The sequence below is a fragment of the Plecotus auritus genome (genome assembly GCF_963455305.1).
Source record: "Plecotus auritus genome assembly, chromosome: 9".
In the NCBI taxonomy this organism is placed as follows: Eukaryota; Metazoa; Chordata; class Mammalia; order Chiroptera; family Vespertilionidae; genus Plecotus; species Plecotus auritus.
The window spans coordinates 154,553,560-154,571,534 of NC_137783.1; the positions used below are offsets into that span (position 1 = coordinate 154,553,560).

Sequence of the window (17,975 nt, forward strand, 5' to 3'; positions counted from 1 at the left end):
GATCAGGAGGGAGACTGAGGCAGGCCGACCCGCCTCCCAGTGTCTGGGAGGTGAGAGCTGGGATTGGGTTAGGGATCGACTTTACTGAGACACATATATATACACGCGTGTTACACACACAACACACCCGTGGGTAAGACCGGACCCTCGTGATCCAAGAATAAAAAAGCACCGTGAGACGCCCCTCCGTCCGGCCGCCGAGGCCCGGCCTTCGCTGCCCTGGCCTTCCTGGGGTGGCGGGGGTTCACTTCCAAGGGCACAGGTCACCCCAACTCTGTTCATAACTTGGCCAGCAAGTTTTTTCCCTTCTCAACGCCCCCCAACCCCCGCGAAGTCCTCGAGGGGTCCTGGGCCCGAGACAGCCTCACACGGCGACTTTCTCGATCACGCCCTCGGCGACCTGGACTTCGTCCCCCTGCACGGTGACCGATGCTGCCTGACCACACATGTGCTGGTGGTCCTTCCAGTCCTGCAGGGAGAGGCACCGTTACAGGAGCTGGCCCCTGGCAGCCGCCAGGAGCCTCCGCCGAGGCCGCAGCCTGGGCGCTGGGTGCCCAGCCGGGCCCACCTGCGTCTGAGGGACCAGCTCACAGGCCAGCAACCAGGAGGAGCCTTCAGACCCCGAGGCCCTGAAAGGCACCCAGGGATCTACACACAGCGATGTCTGTGCAGCCCGGCTGGCGCGGCTCAGTGGCTGAGGCCGGTCGATTCTCGGTCGGGGCGCGTGCCGCGGGCTGGATCCCCAGCGGGGGGCGTGCAGGAGGCAGCCCACTGATGATTCTCTCTCATCACTGATGCTTCTCTCTCTCCCTCTCCCTTCCTCTCTAAAATCAATAGAAATACATTAAAAAAAAAAATGTCCAAGGAACACTTGTATCTGCGTCGCTGCCACAGCGCCGTTTACAATCGCAACAACGAAACTGCAGCTGCAGCCAAGGGGCGGCGGAGGCTGGGGTTCCCGGGAGAACGGGGCGGGCACTGAGCGAGGCCCCAGCCGCCCTCACCCCTAGGTGGGCATGGAACCTGGACCGGGGCTTGCAGGAAGCTGGACGCCAGGGAAGCCTCCGGCCTCGCTGTCCCTCCAGGCAGACGTGGCCTGGCCCAGGGCGAGGGGAGGGCACGGTACCCAGTGGCGTGACGGGAAGGCGTGTGGACACGCACACCTGGAGGAACAGGAACCAGGGCCTGCCACCTGGACGGGCTCCCGACAGAGGTGGCCGGGCTCTCTGCGCTGTCCTGCCTCCCCCGCCCCTGCCCCCGCCCCCGGGAAGCCCCGGCCGCGCCCCGTGCCACACCCCACACGGTCCTGCTCGGCCACCCTCCCGAGCGCTTCTGTTGAGAATGGACAGTGCTCAGGGCCCCCACGGGTGCGAACCTGCCCGGGGAGAGGCTGCCCGTCCTCCCCACCGCCATCCTCCTTCCCGTAGAAATCCCCCAACAGGCCGAGCCCAGCCAGGCGGCCTCGAGGCCCCGGGAAAACACCCGTTCACCCTCCTTCGGTGGAAGGCCGAACGGTGGGAACAGGCACAGGGGCCCCGGGCTGGGCGCTGACCACAGGCCAAAAGCAGGGTGAGCCGCCCCCCCCCCCCCCCCGGGGCAGCCTACCTTGCGCTGGCAGAAGGTGGAGCAGTAGTTGACCTTGTGGCAGCCGGTGCACTCGCTCAGGGCCTCCCGGCCGCAGTTGACACAGGACTGCTGGAGGACAGAGCCGGACAGAGCCGGTCAGTGCCGGCGACGCGGCAACCAGCGCGGGCACGGGCGGGAGGGCCGGGGCCGCCCCCACGCCCGCGCCCGCCACCTCCAGGGCAGCTGGTCCCGTTTCGCCGTGTGCAGAGGACCAAGGCTGGGGACAGAATTCTCCCTGGGCGGTGACAGGAGATCCTGCCCAGCGGCCCACACCCCGTCCCCGCCCCGTCCCAGCCCTCCAGCCCTGAGGCTCCCTGAAATGTATATTTTGTGTAAATTAGGGGGTTGAAGCTTCTCTCTCTGATCCGCTGAGGGCCGCACACAGGGATGCAAGCCTGACCCTGGTGGACCGGGTGACAGTGGCGCCACCGGGTGACACAGCAGACACCAGCCCCGAGGTCAGCACCACGTGCGGAGCGCAACAGCAGGCAGCAGACGGGCACACGCCAGAACATGCATGTCCAGCTCGTGGGCCGCATGCAGCCCACAACAAATATTTTTGCGGCCCAGCCAACTTAACGGGATGTAAGAAACATTTTAAGCCCTGGCTGGGTTGGCTCAGTGGGTAGAGCGTCGGCCTGCGGACTGAAGGGTCCTGGGTTCGATTCCGGTCAAGGGCACGTACACCAGTTGCAAGCTCCTCCCTGGCCCGGGCCCTGGTGGGGCGCGTGCAGGAGGCAACCAATCGATGTGTTTCTCTCACATCGATGTTTCTGTCTTTCCCTCTCTCTTCCACTCTCTCTAAAAATCAATGGGAAAATAGCCTCAGGTGAGGATTAAAAAAACACGTTTTAAATAAAAATTTTAACTTAATTTTTTTTATTTTTTATTTTTATTTTTTATATTTTATTGATTTTTTTACAGAGAGGAAGGGAGAGGGATAGAGTTAGAAACATTGATGGAAGAGAAACATCGATCAGCTGCCTCCTGCACACCTCCTACTGGGGATGTGCCCTTGACCGGAATCGAACCCAGGACCCTTCAGTCCGCAGGCCTACGCTCTATCCACTGAGCCAAACCAGTTTCGGCTGTAACTTAATTTTAACAATGTCCTGTTATACATAATTAATAACGAACTACAACGTTCGCTAATGGCGGATTGCTATCATCGTGTTGCATTCATCTCCCTTACGTGCAGGCGCACCACTTCCCTCCACGAACACCAGCAGCGAATATTCTAGCAGCCGACGGCCACGTCATTGGTCTTGGACTGACTTGTTTGGTGTGCGCAACAGGGAATACTTCGCTTTCGGAGAACGAGAGAAATAGGTTTATTTGTGTTACGCTTATTCATTTGTGCAGTTATTCCGTGCCTGGTAAGTTCATGTCCTGTTATTTTATGTTAACGATGACTCATACTCATTTGTTTCAGCCCTTTGTATTCACAGGTCTCTGTCGAAATGAACCGCCGTTTCTATGAAAATGAAGCTTTTGCTCTTTGTGGCCACATGCGCGTACACCTGTTTGCTGGCCCGTGTGTGCCCGTGCGTGTGACGTGCTTGCCGCAGGACCTGCCGGCGCCCCCCAGCCCCGCACGTGGCAGCCGCCCCAGCAAGCCGCTGGGTTTCTGTTCTGAACGTCAGCTTCCGTCTTCGCAGAGGCTATATTTAACACGGACGCTGCCACTCAGAAAACCACCGCCGTGGGCGCTCGCGTCGCCCGGGACTGCGCGTGACGAAACCTGCGGCGGGGGGAAGTGAAGGGGCCTGCAGGGGAGAGGGATCCCCAGGGAGAGCAGGTCTGCTGAGGGGGGCAGGGTGGAGGCACCGGCCCAGGATGCCCCCCACGGAGGCTGCGGTGCAGCGGCCCCAGCCACGCGGCCACACGCTGGACCTGTGCCCTGCCGGCCAGGGCCCCGCTCTTCGCCCACTTCACCGGCTGCGCGGACTGCACACATGGATGCTGCGCCCACGTCGGGGCTGGGACAACCCCTGAGGGGTCCGGCTGCGCTAAACGTGGCCTTTTACATTCCAGTCCACGGGGAGCAGGCCGCCCAGGGCCGCCAAGCCCTGCGTGCGCGCCCGGTCCTGGGGCTGGGGCGAGGTCTTGCCCTCTTACCCCGCGGCCTCCTGTCCCGGCTTCGTCCGCACACCGGACTCCGCGGAGGACAGCGTGGCGGGGTCCTCACGAGCTTCCCTCTCGTCACCAGGGTTTGCCGGTCCAGCCCCGACTCCTTCCAACGCCGCGTTAACCACAAGTTCCTGGGATGACCGTTTAAAGGCACAGAACCGGCCTTGGTCCCTCCGCGGTGTGGGCCCAGGGACGGGAATTCACCCGCGACTGGCTGTCGTTCCTGTCGCCGCAAGTCCCCGACAGGCCACTCAGCACGACCGCAGGAAACGCTTGGACCGCCCGCCTGGCCGCGCCCGCATCCCCCAGGGACGCGTGGGGTCTCTCCCTCGTGCCTACGGCGCCTCTAAGCCCCAGGCCCCTGAGGCCGCGGGAGGGAGCCTCCGAGTGGCGAAGTGTCCCCCGAGAGCCTTCCTTCCGCAGGACCGCGGTGCTGAGGGTGGCCCGCGCTCACCAATGGGCGTGACCGTTCGGGGCCCCAGGGTTTGTGCACCGGCAGGCAGGTGCTGGGCCCACGTGTTGGGCAGGGGTGGCTCAGCCTGACAGGGTGAGGACCTACCCTCTCGGGCCTCCGTGCTCAGCTTTCAATAAAAAATTGTTCTTGCCGAAACCGGTTTGGCTCAGTGGATAGAGCGCCGGCCTGCGGACCGAAGGGTCCCGGGTTCGATTCCAGTCAAGGGCATGTACCTTGGTTGCGGGCACATCCCCAGTGGGAGGTGTGCAGGAGGCAGCTGATCGATGTTTCTCTCTCATCGATGTTTCTAGCTCTCTATCCCTCTCTCTTCCTCTCTGTGAAATATCAATATATTTAAAAATTATATTGTTCTTTTTTATTGAATTTCCTGGGGTGACACTGGGTTTCAGGGGTACAATTCCACAATGCGTCACCTGTGCATCGTGTTGTGTGTTCACCACCCGAGTCTCCTTCCATCACCATTTACATTAACCCCCTTTACCCTTGTCTACCCCGCCCCCCGGTCACCATACAGTCTGTGCCCATGAGTCCATACACTGTCCAAGAATGACACGCCGTAGGGGTTGAGCCTCGACCTAGGAACCAGGAGGTCATAATCTGATTCCCGGTCAGGGCACAGGTCCCGGGGTGCAGGCTGGATCCCAGCGTGGGGTGTGCAGGAGGCAGCCGATCCATGATTCTCTCTCATCATGGATGTTTCTCCCTCTCTCTCCCTCTCCCTTCTTCTCTGTGATCAATAAAAATATATTAAAAAAAAAAAAAAAAAGATGACACGTTGTATCTACAGCCCGAGAGAAAGGACCATTTCAAAGGCCGGGGCTTTGGCGGGGGCACCGGCTGAGCCCCCCAACAGGCTGAGCCACCTCGGCAGAGGGTCTCGGAGAAACCCGGAGCCAGCCTTCCCGGGCGGGGCCTGGCTGCCCCCCGGGACAGGCCGGCACCCTGCTGCCCGCGACTGCCACCGGGCTGGGCCCCTGGGAAGCAGGCGGCCGAGCTGTGGCTGCTCACTCGTGGGAACGGCCCGCAGCAGCGGCTCCCGCCCCGCCCGCCCCGCCCGCCCCGCCCGCGGGACACACGTGGCTGCAGTCTGTGTCCGCTCACCCCTGGAGAGCGTTCAGGGCGGGGGGGTGCGGGGGGGCCGATGGCAGGAAGGAAGATGTGGAACTAAGTGGAGAGCGTTCCCCTTTCGTTTCCTCGCCGGCCCCAAGTCCAGATTCCTGCGCGGCGGGCGCCCCCAACCCGAGCTTCCACCTGCCCCTCCGTCCGTCCGTCCGTCCGTCCGTCTGGCCTGTGTCCCGGGGGGAACCGCGGTGTCCCCACACTCCCGTCTCAGCAGCCTGGGCGAGGGGGGCTGGGAACGATTCTAAGTAAGGACCCAGGTGTCTGTTCCCCAACCCCGCTCTTCCGCACAGCCTGTCAGAGACACGCACACAGGCCGCCTTTTCCTGCCGCAGGCACACCGGCACCTGGACGGGACGGAGCCCGGAGCCCTCACCTGCGGGAACTGCCGGCGGGGCGGGCGGGGCGGGGCGGGCAGCCGGATGCAGGCACGAGGGAGCGGCCCCACAGCGTCCGCTCCAGCGCAGGGTCCCTCATCGCCGCCCTGTAAAACAATCCTCCGCGCTCGCTCGCTTTGGCGGGCATCTACTGAAACGGACCGAGGCAGCACGGCCCGGTGCAAGGATAACACGCAAATCCGTGAAGCGTTCCACCTTAAGAAAACATCCCCAAAGCCCTGGCCAGCTCTCTCAGTGGTTAGAGCGTCGGCCCGTGAACCAGGAGGTCACAGTTCGATTCCCAGTCAGGGCACGTGCCCGGGTTGTGGGCTCGGTCGCCAGTGGGGGGCGTGCAGGAGGCAGCTGATGGACGTTCCTCTCTCGTTGGTGTTTCTCTCTCTCTCTCTCTCTTCCTGCTCCCTCTCCCTTCCACTCTCTCTAAAAACCAGTAAGGATGTATTTTAACAATCAGGGCCAGGACGGTACCTAGGAGCCCCTAACGCGTAGGATTACGTGGTTCGCGGTCGGTTACCCGGCGGCGGCACCTCTGCCCGGGCCGCGTCGGAGAGCAAGCGCGGCCACCGTCATGGCTGGGCCAGAGCCGCTGCGTCGGGCAGGCCCTCTCAGACGTCCCACGTAGCACAACACGGACGTGAGGGGGCAGGCCCTCTCAGACATCCCACGTAGCACAACACGGACGTGAGGGGGCAGCCCCGGCAGCAGGCGGGGTGCAACCCGACAGCAGGAATCACGGGGTGCGAGGCGCGGGCTGCAGCTCCAGCAAGAGGCCAGAGGGGTTCCCCTCAAACCCGGGAGAGCCCGGCGGAGGGCCGGGCACAGGCCACCGGGAGGAAGGGGAAGAGGACCCGCCAGGGATCCGACCGCTTCCCGGGACCAACCGGACGGTGCTGGGGGAAGGAACAGACGCCCACCGTCTCCACCCGAATGTGCCCCACAAGCCACGGGGAGTGGCCAGGCGCAGGAAGGAGGACGCATCCACAGCCAGGAGGCGAGCGGGTGCCAGACACAGACCCTGTGGCCGGGGTCGGGTCGGCGAAGGAGACGGGAACGTGCTCAGCGCACGAAGGCCAAGGGGCCACCGCGTGGCAGCGGGACAGGAGCAGCGACGGGACCACGCGGGACAGCCCTGCAGGGGCTGCACCTGCTGCCTCAGCCAGCAAGACCCGCACCCGTCCTCCCTGAGGACCAATGCCCAGCGTGGGGGCAGGGAAGCTCCCCCGGAGGGGTGACTCAGGGGGCGACGCAGAGGAGGGGGGGCCAGAAGGGGGCCAGAGGAGGGGGGCCAGAGGAGGGGGCGACGCAGAGTGGGGGGGCCAGAGGAGGCTGACGCAGCTCCCGGCACAGGCCGGGTCACGCGGGCCAGGGCCGTGTCTGGCATGTCCCCACAAGCACCTTTGCCACAGAAACGCTCCCCACGCACTCGCTGCTGAGGCGATCGCTGTGAAAAGAAACCGAACCCCCACGGCTTGCCGCTCGGTTCCCTCTTGGCTGCGCTTTCACTTCTCCGCGGAGCAGGTGCGGCCGGCTCGGCGCCCAGCCGCTGTCACTGGTTTCATTTCCCCGTCGTCGGGAGCGCAGCCACTCCCGTTCTCCCGTTGTTTATAGTCTCGGCCCCGCAGGGTCCACGCTGCGGGGGACGGGGACGTGGAGAGCGAGCGCTCATCCGCAGGCGGCCCCGACTTGGCTTCTCGTTTTAAAGCCCCCCAGGGGGTCTGGGGGCACAGAGCCGAACCCGCGTCACCTGGGTGAGAAATTATCCACCTTTTGGTCCTTAAGCTTTTCTCCTCTCCTGACAGTGCGGTGCCGTGCGTGCGCATTGCTGTCCGCCCCCGGGCGTCTTCCCACTGCTGTGCGGGTACAGAGGGCAGTGGGCAGAGGGAGCCGCAGAGGGAGCCGCAGAGGGAGAGGAGCCGCGATGGGAGAGAAGCACACGGCTGGCTGCCCCCCCAGCGGCTCTGTACCAGGATGGAGCCTGCACCCGAGGCCCGTGCCCTGGACCGGGAGTCCAACCTGCGACCCTCGGGGTGCAGGCCGACGCCTGGCACCGCCAGGGCTGGAGTGACATGTTTTAGTATTTCTAAGTCCTCTCTCTCTTCACGGGTAGAAGCAACGTCTTTCTTCCTTGAAAACAAATCCATCACTACGGCGTCCGGCGGGCGCTAGACTTACGGGGAGTCGCCTGATGCGGTCCGGAAATGTCTAACCACTGAGCTACCCCTGGAACCAGCGTAACGTCATCTGTCAGCTGTCATCGGGAGTAAAACGTTTTTAAAGGAGAACCGTTAGCCGCACGGTGAGAAGTCATTTAGGAATTAAAAACCTTAAGAGTTCTCTCCCCTTTGACCTGTAGGAAGTGGGAATGCAGGAAGTGGAAACGGTCTCTTGCGTAGAATTCTTTCTTAGGCAGACTTGGTGGAAGCGAGTCAATCGGACCTTTGCTCGCGCACCCCACGAAGCTCAGTTAACATCACGCCGCCACCCCAGCACGCACGGCACGCAGCACGACCCCCCTGACCCCCCCCCCCCCGCCCCACGCACTCGCAGCCTCTCCCAGCCGGGCGGGAGAAGGGGCAGAACCACGCTGCTCACCCCGTGCCCCGACTCTGACTTGTCTCTGGCCACACCTGTGCCTCCGCAGGCGCGGCCCCACGCCCCCCGCCCGGCGCACTCCCGGTACCTCCTTGCGCTCGGCGTCCGCCTGCACCCGGGCCTGGGCCACGGCGGCCTCGCGGTAGGAGCTGGCCTGCTTGGCTTGCTCGAACAGCGCCTTCAGCTGCTGGGCCGTGCTGAGCAGGGAGTTGACCATCTCCTCCAGGTACAGCCAGCTCCGCGGCTCCGACAGCTCCAGCCCGTTGACCACGGCGGGCGACACGGCCTTGGCGGGGTGGGAGGGCGGGACCGCCAGGGCCGGCAGGGAGGTCAGCACTGGGACGTGTGGGAAGCAAGACAAAAGCAGCATCAGCGCGGCTCCCCGCTCCCCACGGCCCGCCCGAACCGCATCCGACCGGAACGCAGGGCGGGGTCGGTGGCTGAATGCCGCGCGGGTCTCCCAGCTCCACGGCCCGGGCGGGAGGCCGGACGTTCCGGTGACAGACACAAGCCGTGAGCTTTCCCGGCCCGGCTGAGGGGACAGCGACGGGGACAGGGGTTCCAGGATGAGCCTCACAACGGGGAACCTCCAGACCCGGGGGCGGGGCCGGGAAGGGGGGAGGTGACGGGGAAGCGGGGCCTCTGCTGGGAGCCCGTGACGGGAAACACGCACATCACGGGGGCGACGCCTGGGACTCTGTGTCAGCATAGCCACCTCGGCTTAGAGGTGAGTGACAGCCCTGGCCGGTGCGGCTCCGCTGGCGGGAGCGGCAGCCTACACACCAAAGGGCCACCGGCTCGGTTCCCAGTCACGGCACATACCTAGGTTGCGGGTTCGACACCCCGGTCAGGGACATGCGAGAGATAACTGATCGATGTTTCTCTCTCTCCCTTCCTCTCTCTCTGACAATCAATGAACATGTCCTTGGGTAAGGATAAAGACAATAATACAAAACCCTCACTTTTATTTTGTTTTTATTATTGTTTTTTAACCCTCACCCGGGGATATTTTTCCATTGATTTTTAGAGAGAGCGGAAGGGAGGCAGAGAGACAGAGAGAGAAACATCGATGTGAGACGCATCGATGGGTTGCCTCCTGCACGTGCCCCGACCGGGCTGGGGAACCTGCAACCGAGGTACGTGCCCTTGACCAGAAATCGAACCCTCGGCCCGGGGTCGGCGGGCTGACGTTCTAACCACAGAGCCACAGCAGCCAGGGCACAAACCTCCGTTTCAAAGGCCAGCAGTGGGAGGCGTGGGGTCCGCGGCGGCGTCCCCGGCTGCAGGGAGCCCCGGGCGTCTGTGGTCGCGCCCGTCGATCGAAGACGGGGGAACTGAGGCTTCTCAGTTCCGAGGAGACAGTTACAAAGACAGGAAGGAAGGGAACCGGGACACTGTGGATTCTGTGCTTTGGACCAAGTGGGGACTTAGCACAGGGCCCAGGGCCGCTGGGGCGTCCACACCCAGCCCTCCAGGGAGAGCCCTCTTGGGAGCGCGGCCCCTTTCCCGGTGTCAGCCCTCCCCACCTGAGGTCACTGGGCGTGGGGGCCGGCCCTCGGCTTTGCAACGCCAGCCCCGGGAGAGGGCCAGGAGCAGACCCCGACCCGAGCCCCCGGCGGGTGCCCGCTGTGCCAGAGGCAGGGCGCTCGGACAGCAGGCCGACCTGGGGCAGCGCAGGAGCAGCGACAGGAACAGGCAACAGCCCGTGGGAGCAGCCATCGGTCCCGGGCCTCCAGGCCCAGCCCGGGCGCTCCCCGGCCCGGGTGCTAGAGGTGCTGCCGGCGGAGGGGCAGAAGCAGCGTGATGTAAGGGCGGGGGGAGGAGGGGGTTTACACGGGAAAAGGGGGATGGAACAAGCAAGGGAGACTGAAGCCACAGTTTATAGGACTTCGGCCTCATCTGTGGGGTGAGGCCCCTTCACGGTACGGGACGTGCCGGTCCTCGTGGGGGAAGGTGACCCAGGCTTCTCAGGTCACACGGTCTCTGTACACACGTGTGCCCAGGCGTGCCCGGGTCCTCATAAAACCCTGTGACAAACAGGCGGTGGGCACGGCACCGACCCGGGGCACCAGCAGACAAGGCCAAGCACCCGCTCCGTCATGCAGGATCCCCGCCAAAGCAGCAACTCCGAGGCCAGCCACCTGCGCATGCGGGAGCCCTCCGGACTGACCTATTTTGGGGTGCGCGGTCGGCAGCGCAGCTTCCGGGAAGGGCGCGACCTGGCAGCTGTCCTGGTACCCGGGGTAGTGGGGCTCCGCGTGGCCGACCCGGCACGGGGGCTGCACGCCCGCCTCTTGCACTGCAGCGAGAAAGGGGGGCGCTCGTGACAGGCCGCGCAGACACGGCCCGTGGCGCCCTCCCCGGGGCAGTTCCCGCCACGCGCGGCGGCGGCCCGAGATGGGTGGGTCTGAACTGCGCAAGAGGCAGAACGGGGTGAGGCAGAGCGCAGGCAGCCAACGCTGGTTCCCACGGCCCCTCCCCAGCATGGCTGCTAGGACACACACTGCACATGGGCCACGTGGGTCCCCACGGGCCACGCCGGTCAGAGCGGGCTGGGCAGCTGTGAGCTTTCCAGGTGGCCGGGTCCTGCCCCCCTCGCCGCCCGCCCCCCCCCCCCCCCAGCTCCCTACGCCTCCAGCTCGTGCCTCCCGGCGCCACGTGGCTCCCGACCAGCGAAACTGCCCGCCCGAGGCCCTCGGGGTGCCGGGCCGCCCACAAGCCCAGCTGCGCAGGGTGAGGCGGGCGCGGCGCGTGCGGGTCAGGCGGTGCGGAGGCCACTTGCCTGTGGCTCCCGCGAAGACGTCCCCCTGGGCCGGGCTCTCCGAGATGACGGCCGTGGCCTCCACGGTGGACGCCCGGTCGAAGGTCAGTGCGCCAGAGGTAGTGATCTGTCCTGAGGGGGTCACAGTGACTGCAGGAGCAGAGGCGGCTTTTACTGCAGGGCGGGGCCTCGGGAGGACCCCAGGAGCCGGCGGCGGGGACGCCACGCAGCTGCAGACTCCTCCGCGGCCCGGGAGAAACGGGGGCCCGCCGGGTCGGGGGCGGGGGGGGGGGACCTCGGGCTGCCCGCAGAGGCAGGCAGGGCAGGGAGGGGCAGCGGGGGACGGAGTGCTGACAGCAGCGTGCGCGGGGAGTGGGGAAGCGTGTCGAGGACTCACAGGTGGTGGCGGCCGTGGCCGGGAGCAGCGTGATGTTCTTGGGGGCCTCCTTCTTGCCCGGGGCTGCGGGCAGCTCGTTCTCCTTCTTGCGCCGCTTGTAGGGGACAAAGAGCCGGACGGGGCCGCTCTGCGGGGAAGCACACAGACGGGCGCTGGTGCGGGCGCGGTGTCCACAGATTAAGTGGGGCCCGGCTCCCCTGTCCACGGGGCCAGCAGGAGGCACGCTGCACTCAGAACCCCCTCTGTAGGCCCCCAACTCCTTCCAAGGACAGGAAAGGTACTTCCAGAAGGAACACAGGAATGACAGTGCATGATACGGGGGGGGGGGGGGGTGGCCAACGCACAGAACGTCCAGGAACCCTGAGAAAACAAGGGGACCAAGCGAAGGAGAGAGACCGCAGGCGCCTGGCCCCAGCGCAGGAAGAGGCACTGGGGGAACCAGCTAAGGGCAAACCCGGGACCAGCGACCAGGAGAGCCGGGAAGGTAGCGAGAGCGCCCATGGCTGCGCGGGAGCGGCCCCAGGCCTCAGGGACGCGGTCTCGCGGGTCCTGAGCTCCAGGAGGGACCACGCCTGCTCCGTGTGCCGAGGGCTCTGGGCCAACCCTCTCGGCCACCAGCTGGGGAGCCTGCCTTTGAGTCTAGAGCAGGGGTCCTCAAACTACGGCCCACGGGCCACATGCGGCCCGCCGAGGACATGGATCCGGCCCGCCGGGGGCCGCTGCCTGTCCCGCTTAGCAGCCAACGTGTCCCGGGCCCGCAGTGCGCATAGGAATTTGTTCATAGTTGTTTTTTTAAACGATAGTCCGGCCCTCCCACGGTCTGAGGGACAGTGAACTGGCCCCGTTTAAAAAGTCTGAGGACCCCTGGTCTAGAGCGTCTCCCTGGCTCCCTTGGCGGTTCCCACGTCTTTACCGAGAGCCGCTCTGACGAGACACAGCCATCAGAGAGCGCCCGGCCCTGGACCGGTGCTCGGCTGCAGCGCCATCCGTGCACCAGCGGTTTCGGTGTGATTCCCGTGAGGGCACATGTGAGAGGCAACCGATTGCTCTCTCTCCCTCTCTCCCTTCCTCTCTCTGAAAAGCAATAAAGTTGTTTTGTTTTTTTTTTAATATATTTTATTGATATTTTTACAGAGAGGAAGGGAGAGGGATAGAGAGTTAGAAACATCGATGAGAGATAAACATCCATCAGCTGCCTCCTGCACACCTCCTACTGGGGATGTGCCTGCAACCAAGGTACATGCCCTTGACCGGAATCGAACCCAGGACCCTGGAGTCCACAGGCCGACGCTCTATCCACTGAGCCACACAGGTCAGGGCAAGTTGGTGTTTTTGTTTTAAGTGTCTGGGCCTGGCCAGTGTAGCTCAGTGGTTGAGTCTTGACCTATGAACCAGGAGATTCCTGGCCAAGGGCACGTGCCCAGGTTGTGGGCTCAATCCCCACTGGGGGGCGTGCAGGAGGCAGCCCATCAGTGATTCTCTCTCATCATTGATGCCGCTATCTCTCTTCCCCTCTCCCTCTGAAATCAATAAAAATACATTTTAAAAGTGTCTGGTTTGGGGGTTCAGGTTTCCATTATTTCAGGACGCTTCCGTTGACGTTCCCCTAACAACCGTTCCGGGGCCGACCACGTGCCCCAGCCAAGGCCTCGGTCCCCAGAGTAAAGTTTGAAAACGGAATTTGAGCAGGAAACTGGTCCGAAGGGACACGGTGGGGCGGGGGGGCGGGGGGCGCCCCAGAGGAGTAAGGACAGCACCTCTGTGCACGTCAGAGGAGGGTGGAGGGCCGCCAGGGCCGCCAGGCGCTTGACCTCCGCACTCACCAAGGTCATGTCGTCGCAGCAGGCGGCACAGGTGCAGGAGGCCGCGTGAGGGTTCAGGATCCCGTCCTGGAATTAGAAGGTGCCGCCACCCGTCAGACTGCCCTGAACGTGAGCTGTCCCTAAAGACGAGATCCTGCCCTTTCCAGAACCTTCCCTCCTCCCCCTCCTCCACGATGCTGCTGCTGCTGGTAGGATGGACCCCTTTTGGTCCAGGATGTCGATCCCCCCGCATCCTCCCTGTATCAACTCCCAGAAAGCCAAGCTTCATGCCCAGGCCTCCCGCCACCACACGGGCAAACGTTGCCCTCATCCCACTCGAAGCCTCGGGAGATGAGAGACACGGGTGGCCACGTGACTGCCCGAGGGCCTGGCCGCCGGTGTGAGCCCAGCCTGGGGCCAGGAGCCGCCCTGATGGGGACGGGCGGGCGGGGTGCGCACCTGGATCAGGCACTGCAGCGGCCGGCCCGCGTAGCGGATGCTCCGCTTCCAGTCCTTGCTGCTGGCTCGCCCGGCCATGGCTTCGAACTCCGTGGGGCTGTACCAGTTCTCCCCCTGCTTGATGCACCGGCCCCGGCCTCCTGGAATGACAGGACGGCCGGTTCCCGCCTCCTGCCCGGCCGGTGCGGGCCTGCCGTGGGCCCCGGCTGAGGGGCAGATCTGCCCGCGTCCTGGCTCTGCAGCCACAGCCCACTGCCTCGGGTCCCCATCTGGGCCAGGCACAGACGCCTCGGCCCTCCTGTCCCTCGCCTGGGTCTCCCCCCCCTTCCTGGTTGTCCCCCCCCGCCCCCCGCACCTCCTGGGGAGCCCCTGACTTCGCCCGTGTCCTTAGCGAGGCGGCGGGCGGCCCACCTGAGCCCAGCCGGTTCTTGTAGAGGGTGCCGCTGATGTTGCGGCAGCGCACGGGAAGCTCGCTGTCGTACACCGATGGGTCCCAGTTGTACTTGCTGCGTCCTTTCTCCTGCCCGGGCGCCAGGGGGGTGGGAGGAGACTGGGGACCTTGGCACAGAAAGCATTTGGTGGTGAGACCCGAATGCGCCGGGAGGAGCCGGGCCGGGAGTTCCCAGGCGGTCCCCGCGGCACCGCCCTCCACTCTGGATGAGGCCCTGCAGGCAACGCTTCCACAGCCCGGAAAAATCCCACTCAGTCATAGTTGCTATTGCAGCCCTAGCCGGTGTGGCTCAGTGGATAGAGCGTCGGCCTGCAGACAGAAAGGTCCCGGGTTCGATTCCTGGTCAGGGCACGTGCCTGGGTTGCGGGCTTGATCCCCAGTGGGGGGGGCGTGCAGGAGGCAGCCGATCAGTGATTCTCTCTCATCATGGATGTTTCTCTCTCTCTCGCCCTCTCCCTTCCTCTCTGAAAGCAATCAAAATATGTCTTAAAAAAAAAAGTAACAGTAATTGCTATTCCAAACTGGCCACAGAAATGAGCAAGCCAACCCCCAGGATACCCCCGCGGGCTGTGGGGCGGGCCGTACCTGGGGTGAGCGGAGCGGCCGGCCCCTTCAGCCCCGCGGTCTCCACGATGCTCCCGTCCGTGTGCACCACGATCAGCGTGGCTTTCTCCGTGTTCAGACTGTCCCCGATCTGCAGGGCGGTCCTGCCGGACTAGAGGGGAGCGTGCGCCCTAAATCGTCTGGGGACGGCCGCTGGGGTGTCGCCTGGCGCCCTGGGGCCTGCCCCTGCCACGAGGTTCTCCCTAACTGTCACCACGGGGATGCCTGCCACGCCTCGTGGGTCTCCTTCAAAGAGGTCACCAAGACGTAAACGCAGAGCCAGCCACGAGGAGAGGCGGTGCCAGCCCGCGTGGCCCCGAGCGCACTGGAGACCGCCCGCCGAAGCTGCAGAATCAGCTGCTCCAGAAAAGCCTGAAACAGGCCACGGCCGCACGTCCACCGGGAGAGCAGGCAGGCCGGGCCACGGGGGAGGCTGGCCGGGCGGACACGGGGCACTCCCACCCCAGGGGCCCTGCGTGGCCACCTGGCGAGGGGGGCAGGAGCGCTGTCCCCTGACCCCGGGGCTCAGAAGGGTCCCTCCACCCGCCCACATTTCACGACTGGTCCCACTTCAGCTCTACCCCTCCCCCCCGCCACAACCGCCCCCCAACACTCCCCTCGCCGGCAGCGGCCCAGCTAAAGGAGGAGGCCGGGCTGAGCGGAAGCCCCGCCCTGGACGGCTAACAGAGCCGCTTACCAGAACGTGGCCCGAGAGCGAGGCGGCGTTGGCCACCGAGGTGGTGAAGACGTTGTCCGCCGAGGCGCCCACGTTGGCCACCGTCACAGTGGTCACCTCTGTAACACAGGAGCCCGACTCAGCGCGCCATCAGAGCCCAGGCCTCCGCAGCGCCGGGCTGCCCGACGCAGGGGCTGCTCTTCCAACCCTGGCCCCGCCACACGGGGGCCTCGTCGACATTTCTGGACCACAGCCTGACTGGCCAGCTCTTCCAGGGAGAGCCGCCCCGCCTCCCTCCGGAGCGCCTTCTGCTGCAGTGAAATGCCGCCCAGGACAGTCTTCCTGCACCCAGGGGCCCGCCCCGCGTCCCGGCGCCACCCAACGCTCCTGGCTCCCGTCCGCTTTGAGGATGTCCCACAGCGATGCCCCCCAGACAGCAGCACCACCCACAAGAGCTCCTGCTGGCTCTGCCCTCCCCTGGGGCGGGGGCTCCTGGCCCCACCTCCCGCCTTTGCTTCCTTAGGGCCCCCCGCGTGCAGAAGGAACCCTGTCTGAACGCACGTTCAAGTCTGAAGGCCACACAAGCAGGCCTGTGCCCAACGGGGCCGCCTCAGAGGGCATCCAGAAACCTCCGAACCTTCGTCGCTGGTAACAGACTTCAACACGCAAAACACAGCTGCAGCCCGGCCGGCGCGGCTCAGGGGCTGGGCATCAACCTAGGAACCAGGAGGTCACGGTTCCATTCCTGGTCGGGGCACATGCCGGGTTGTGGGGCTCCGTCCCCCGTGTGAGGCGTGCAGGAGGCAGCCGGTCAGTGATTCTCTCTCATCATGGATGTGTCTCTCTCGCGCTCCCTCTCCCTGCCTCTTTGCAATCAATAAAAACACATTTAAAACAAACAAACAGCCGAAACCGGTTTGGCTCAGTGGATAGAGCGTCGGCCTGCGGACTGAAGGGTCCCGGGTTCGATTCCGGTCAAGGGCATGGACCTTGGTTGCGGGCACATCCCCAGTAGGGGGTGTGCAGGAGGCAGCTGATTGATGTTTCTCTCTCATCGATGTTTCTAGCTCTCTATTCCTCTCCCTTCCTCTCTGTAAAATATCAATAAAACATATTTAAAAAAATTTTTTTAAACAAACAAAAAACACAACCATAAAGTTTTGCAGGAAAAAAACAACATCAATACAACTTTCGGATGTCATGAAGGGTGACATCACATTTCTGCGCTCGGAAATACACGTGCAGAAAGGACACAAGCTAGTCCCAACGTTAATCCAGAGTTTACCAGTGAAAACAGAACACCCTGAGAGCCACAAAGCCCCCAAACAGACCGCACGTAGGCACCGGCGCTGGGCCCCACGCAGCCCCCCCAAGGGGCTAAATGGTCACCTACGTGAACGCACAGCTGATTCACCCTCGCGCGCACACACCGGGACCACCCGCCAGGGACACACACACAGGGACCAGACAGACAAGGCAGGCTGGGCAAGGGGGAGATGCTGAGAAGGTTCTGGAAAGAGCACAGAGTGCTGAACAGGAGGGGGTGGACTGGCACAAGGGAAAGGGGTTCAGGGAGCAGATGTGCGTGCAGGGCCGGGTGTGCAGGAACGACAGGGTACAGGGCAGGTGTGAGGCAGGTGCCGGGGAGCGGGGTGGGCTGGCGATGGGGCTTTGCCGGGGAGGTGCATGTGGAGGACAGGTGCTCAGGGCAGGCATGTGGTCCAGGTGTGCCCGGGCAGGTGCAGGGTGTGGGTGTGCGGGTGGTGGGCGCGGGGCAGGTATGGCCTGGTCCGGCGTAGCAGGTGCACGGCCGGCGTGTGGGACAGGTGTGAGCTGGTTGTGCGGGGCTTCGCGGGGTGAGAGTGTGGACTGGTCAGTGCGGGGTGCATGCGGTGCAGGTGTGGCCAGGTGTTCGTGCAGGTTATGTGCCGAGCAGGTGCACGCGGTGCAGGTGTGGACTGTCGGGCGGAGTGCGTGCAGGGAGGTGCGCGCGGGAGGTGCGGGCGGGCGCGGGCCGGCAGCACTTGCCTGCGAAGGCGGCGGCCGCAGCAGCCTCGTCGGGGCCGGGCAGGGCCTCGGCGCCCATGTCCATGTGCCTGGGCTCAGCGGCCATCACCGCCACGGCCGTCACCCGCCGCGTCTCGCGCTCCGCCTGCGAGTCCCCGTCCTCCTCCGAGTCCTCGTCCCTGTTGAGCACCGGCTCGTCGGCCTCGCTTCCCGCCGCGGCCGCGGCCGCCGCCGCCACAGCGGCCGCGGCCGCCACCGCAGCCGCCTCGGCCAGGCCCAGCTGCTTGGCGGCCGAGTCCGAGTCCTCCATCCGGACTCCGCCGAGCCCGCCCGGCCGCGCGACGAGCCGAGCCGAGGATGCCCGAGCGGAGGCCGAACCGGCACGAAGAGGCCCAGTCGAGCCGAGCCGACGGCCAGGAGTCCGGAACCGAGGGCCGCCGAAGGTGCGCGAGCGCGCGGCGCAGAGGATGCCGGGATCGCGG

At 64.7% G+C, this 17,975-nt stretch overlaps 1 protein-coding gene across 1 annotated transcript; it reads right to left on the reverse strand.

Annotated features, from left to right (window-relative positions):
* Nucleotides 1–63: 63 nt before the first annotated feature.
* DEAF1 (DEAF1 transcription factor) lies at nt 64–17,970 on the reverse strand. The gene is made up of 12 exons (XM_080643140.1): nt 17,515–17,970; nt 15,508–15,605; nt 14,793–14,922; nt 14,168–14,314; nt 13,757–13,896; nt 13,319–13,384; nt 11,496–11,622; nt 11,120–11,248; nt 10,508–10,636; nt 8,426–8,673; nt 1,606–1,695; nt 64–469 (listed from the first exon to the last, which is right to left on the reverse strand). The coding sequence occupies exons 1-12, from the start codon at nt 17,801–17,803 to the stop codon at nt 365–367; spliced, it is 1,698 nt and encodes a 565-aa protein (XP_080499266.1). The 5' UTR covers nt 17,804–17,970; the 3' UTR covers nt 64–364.
* Between the last annotated feature and the right edge of the window lie 5 nt (nt 17,971–17,975).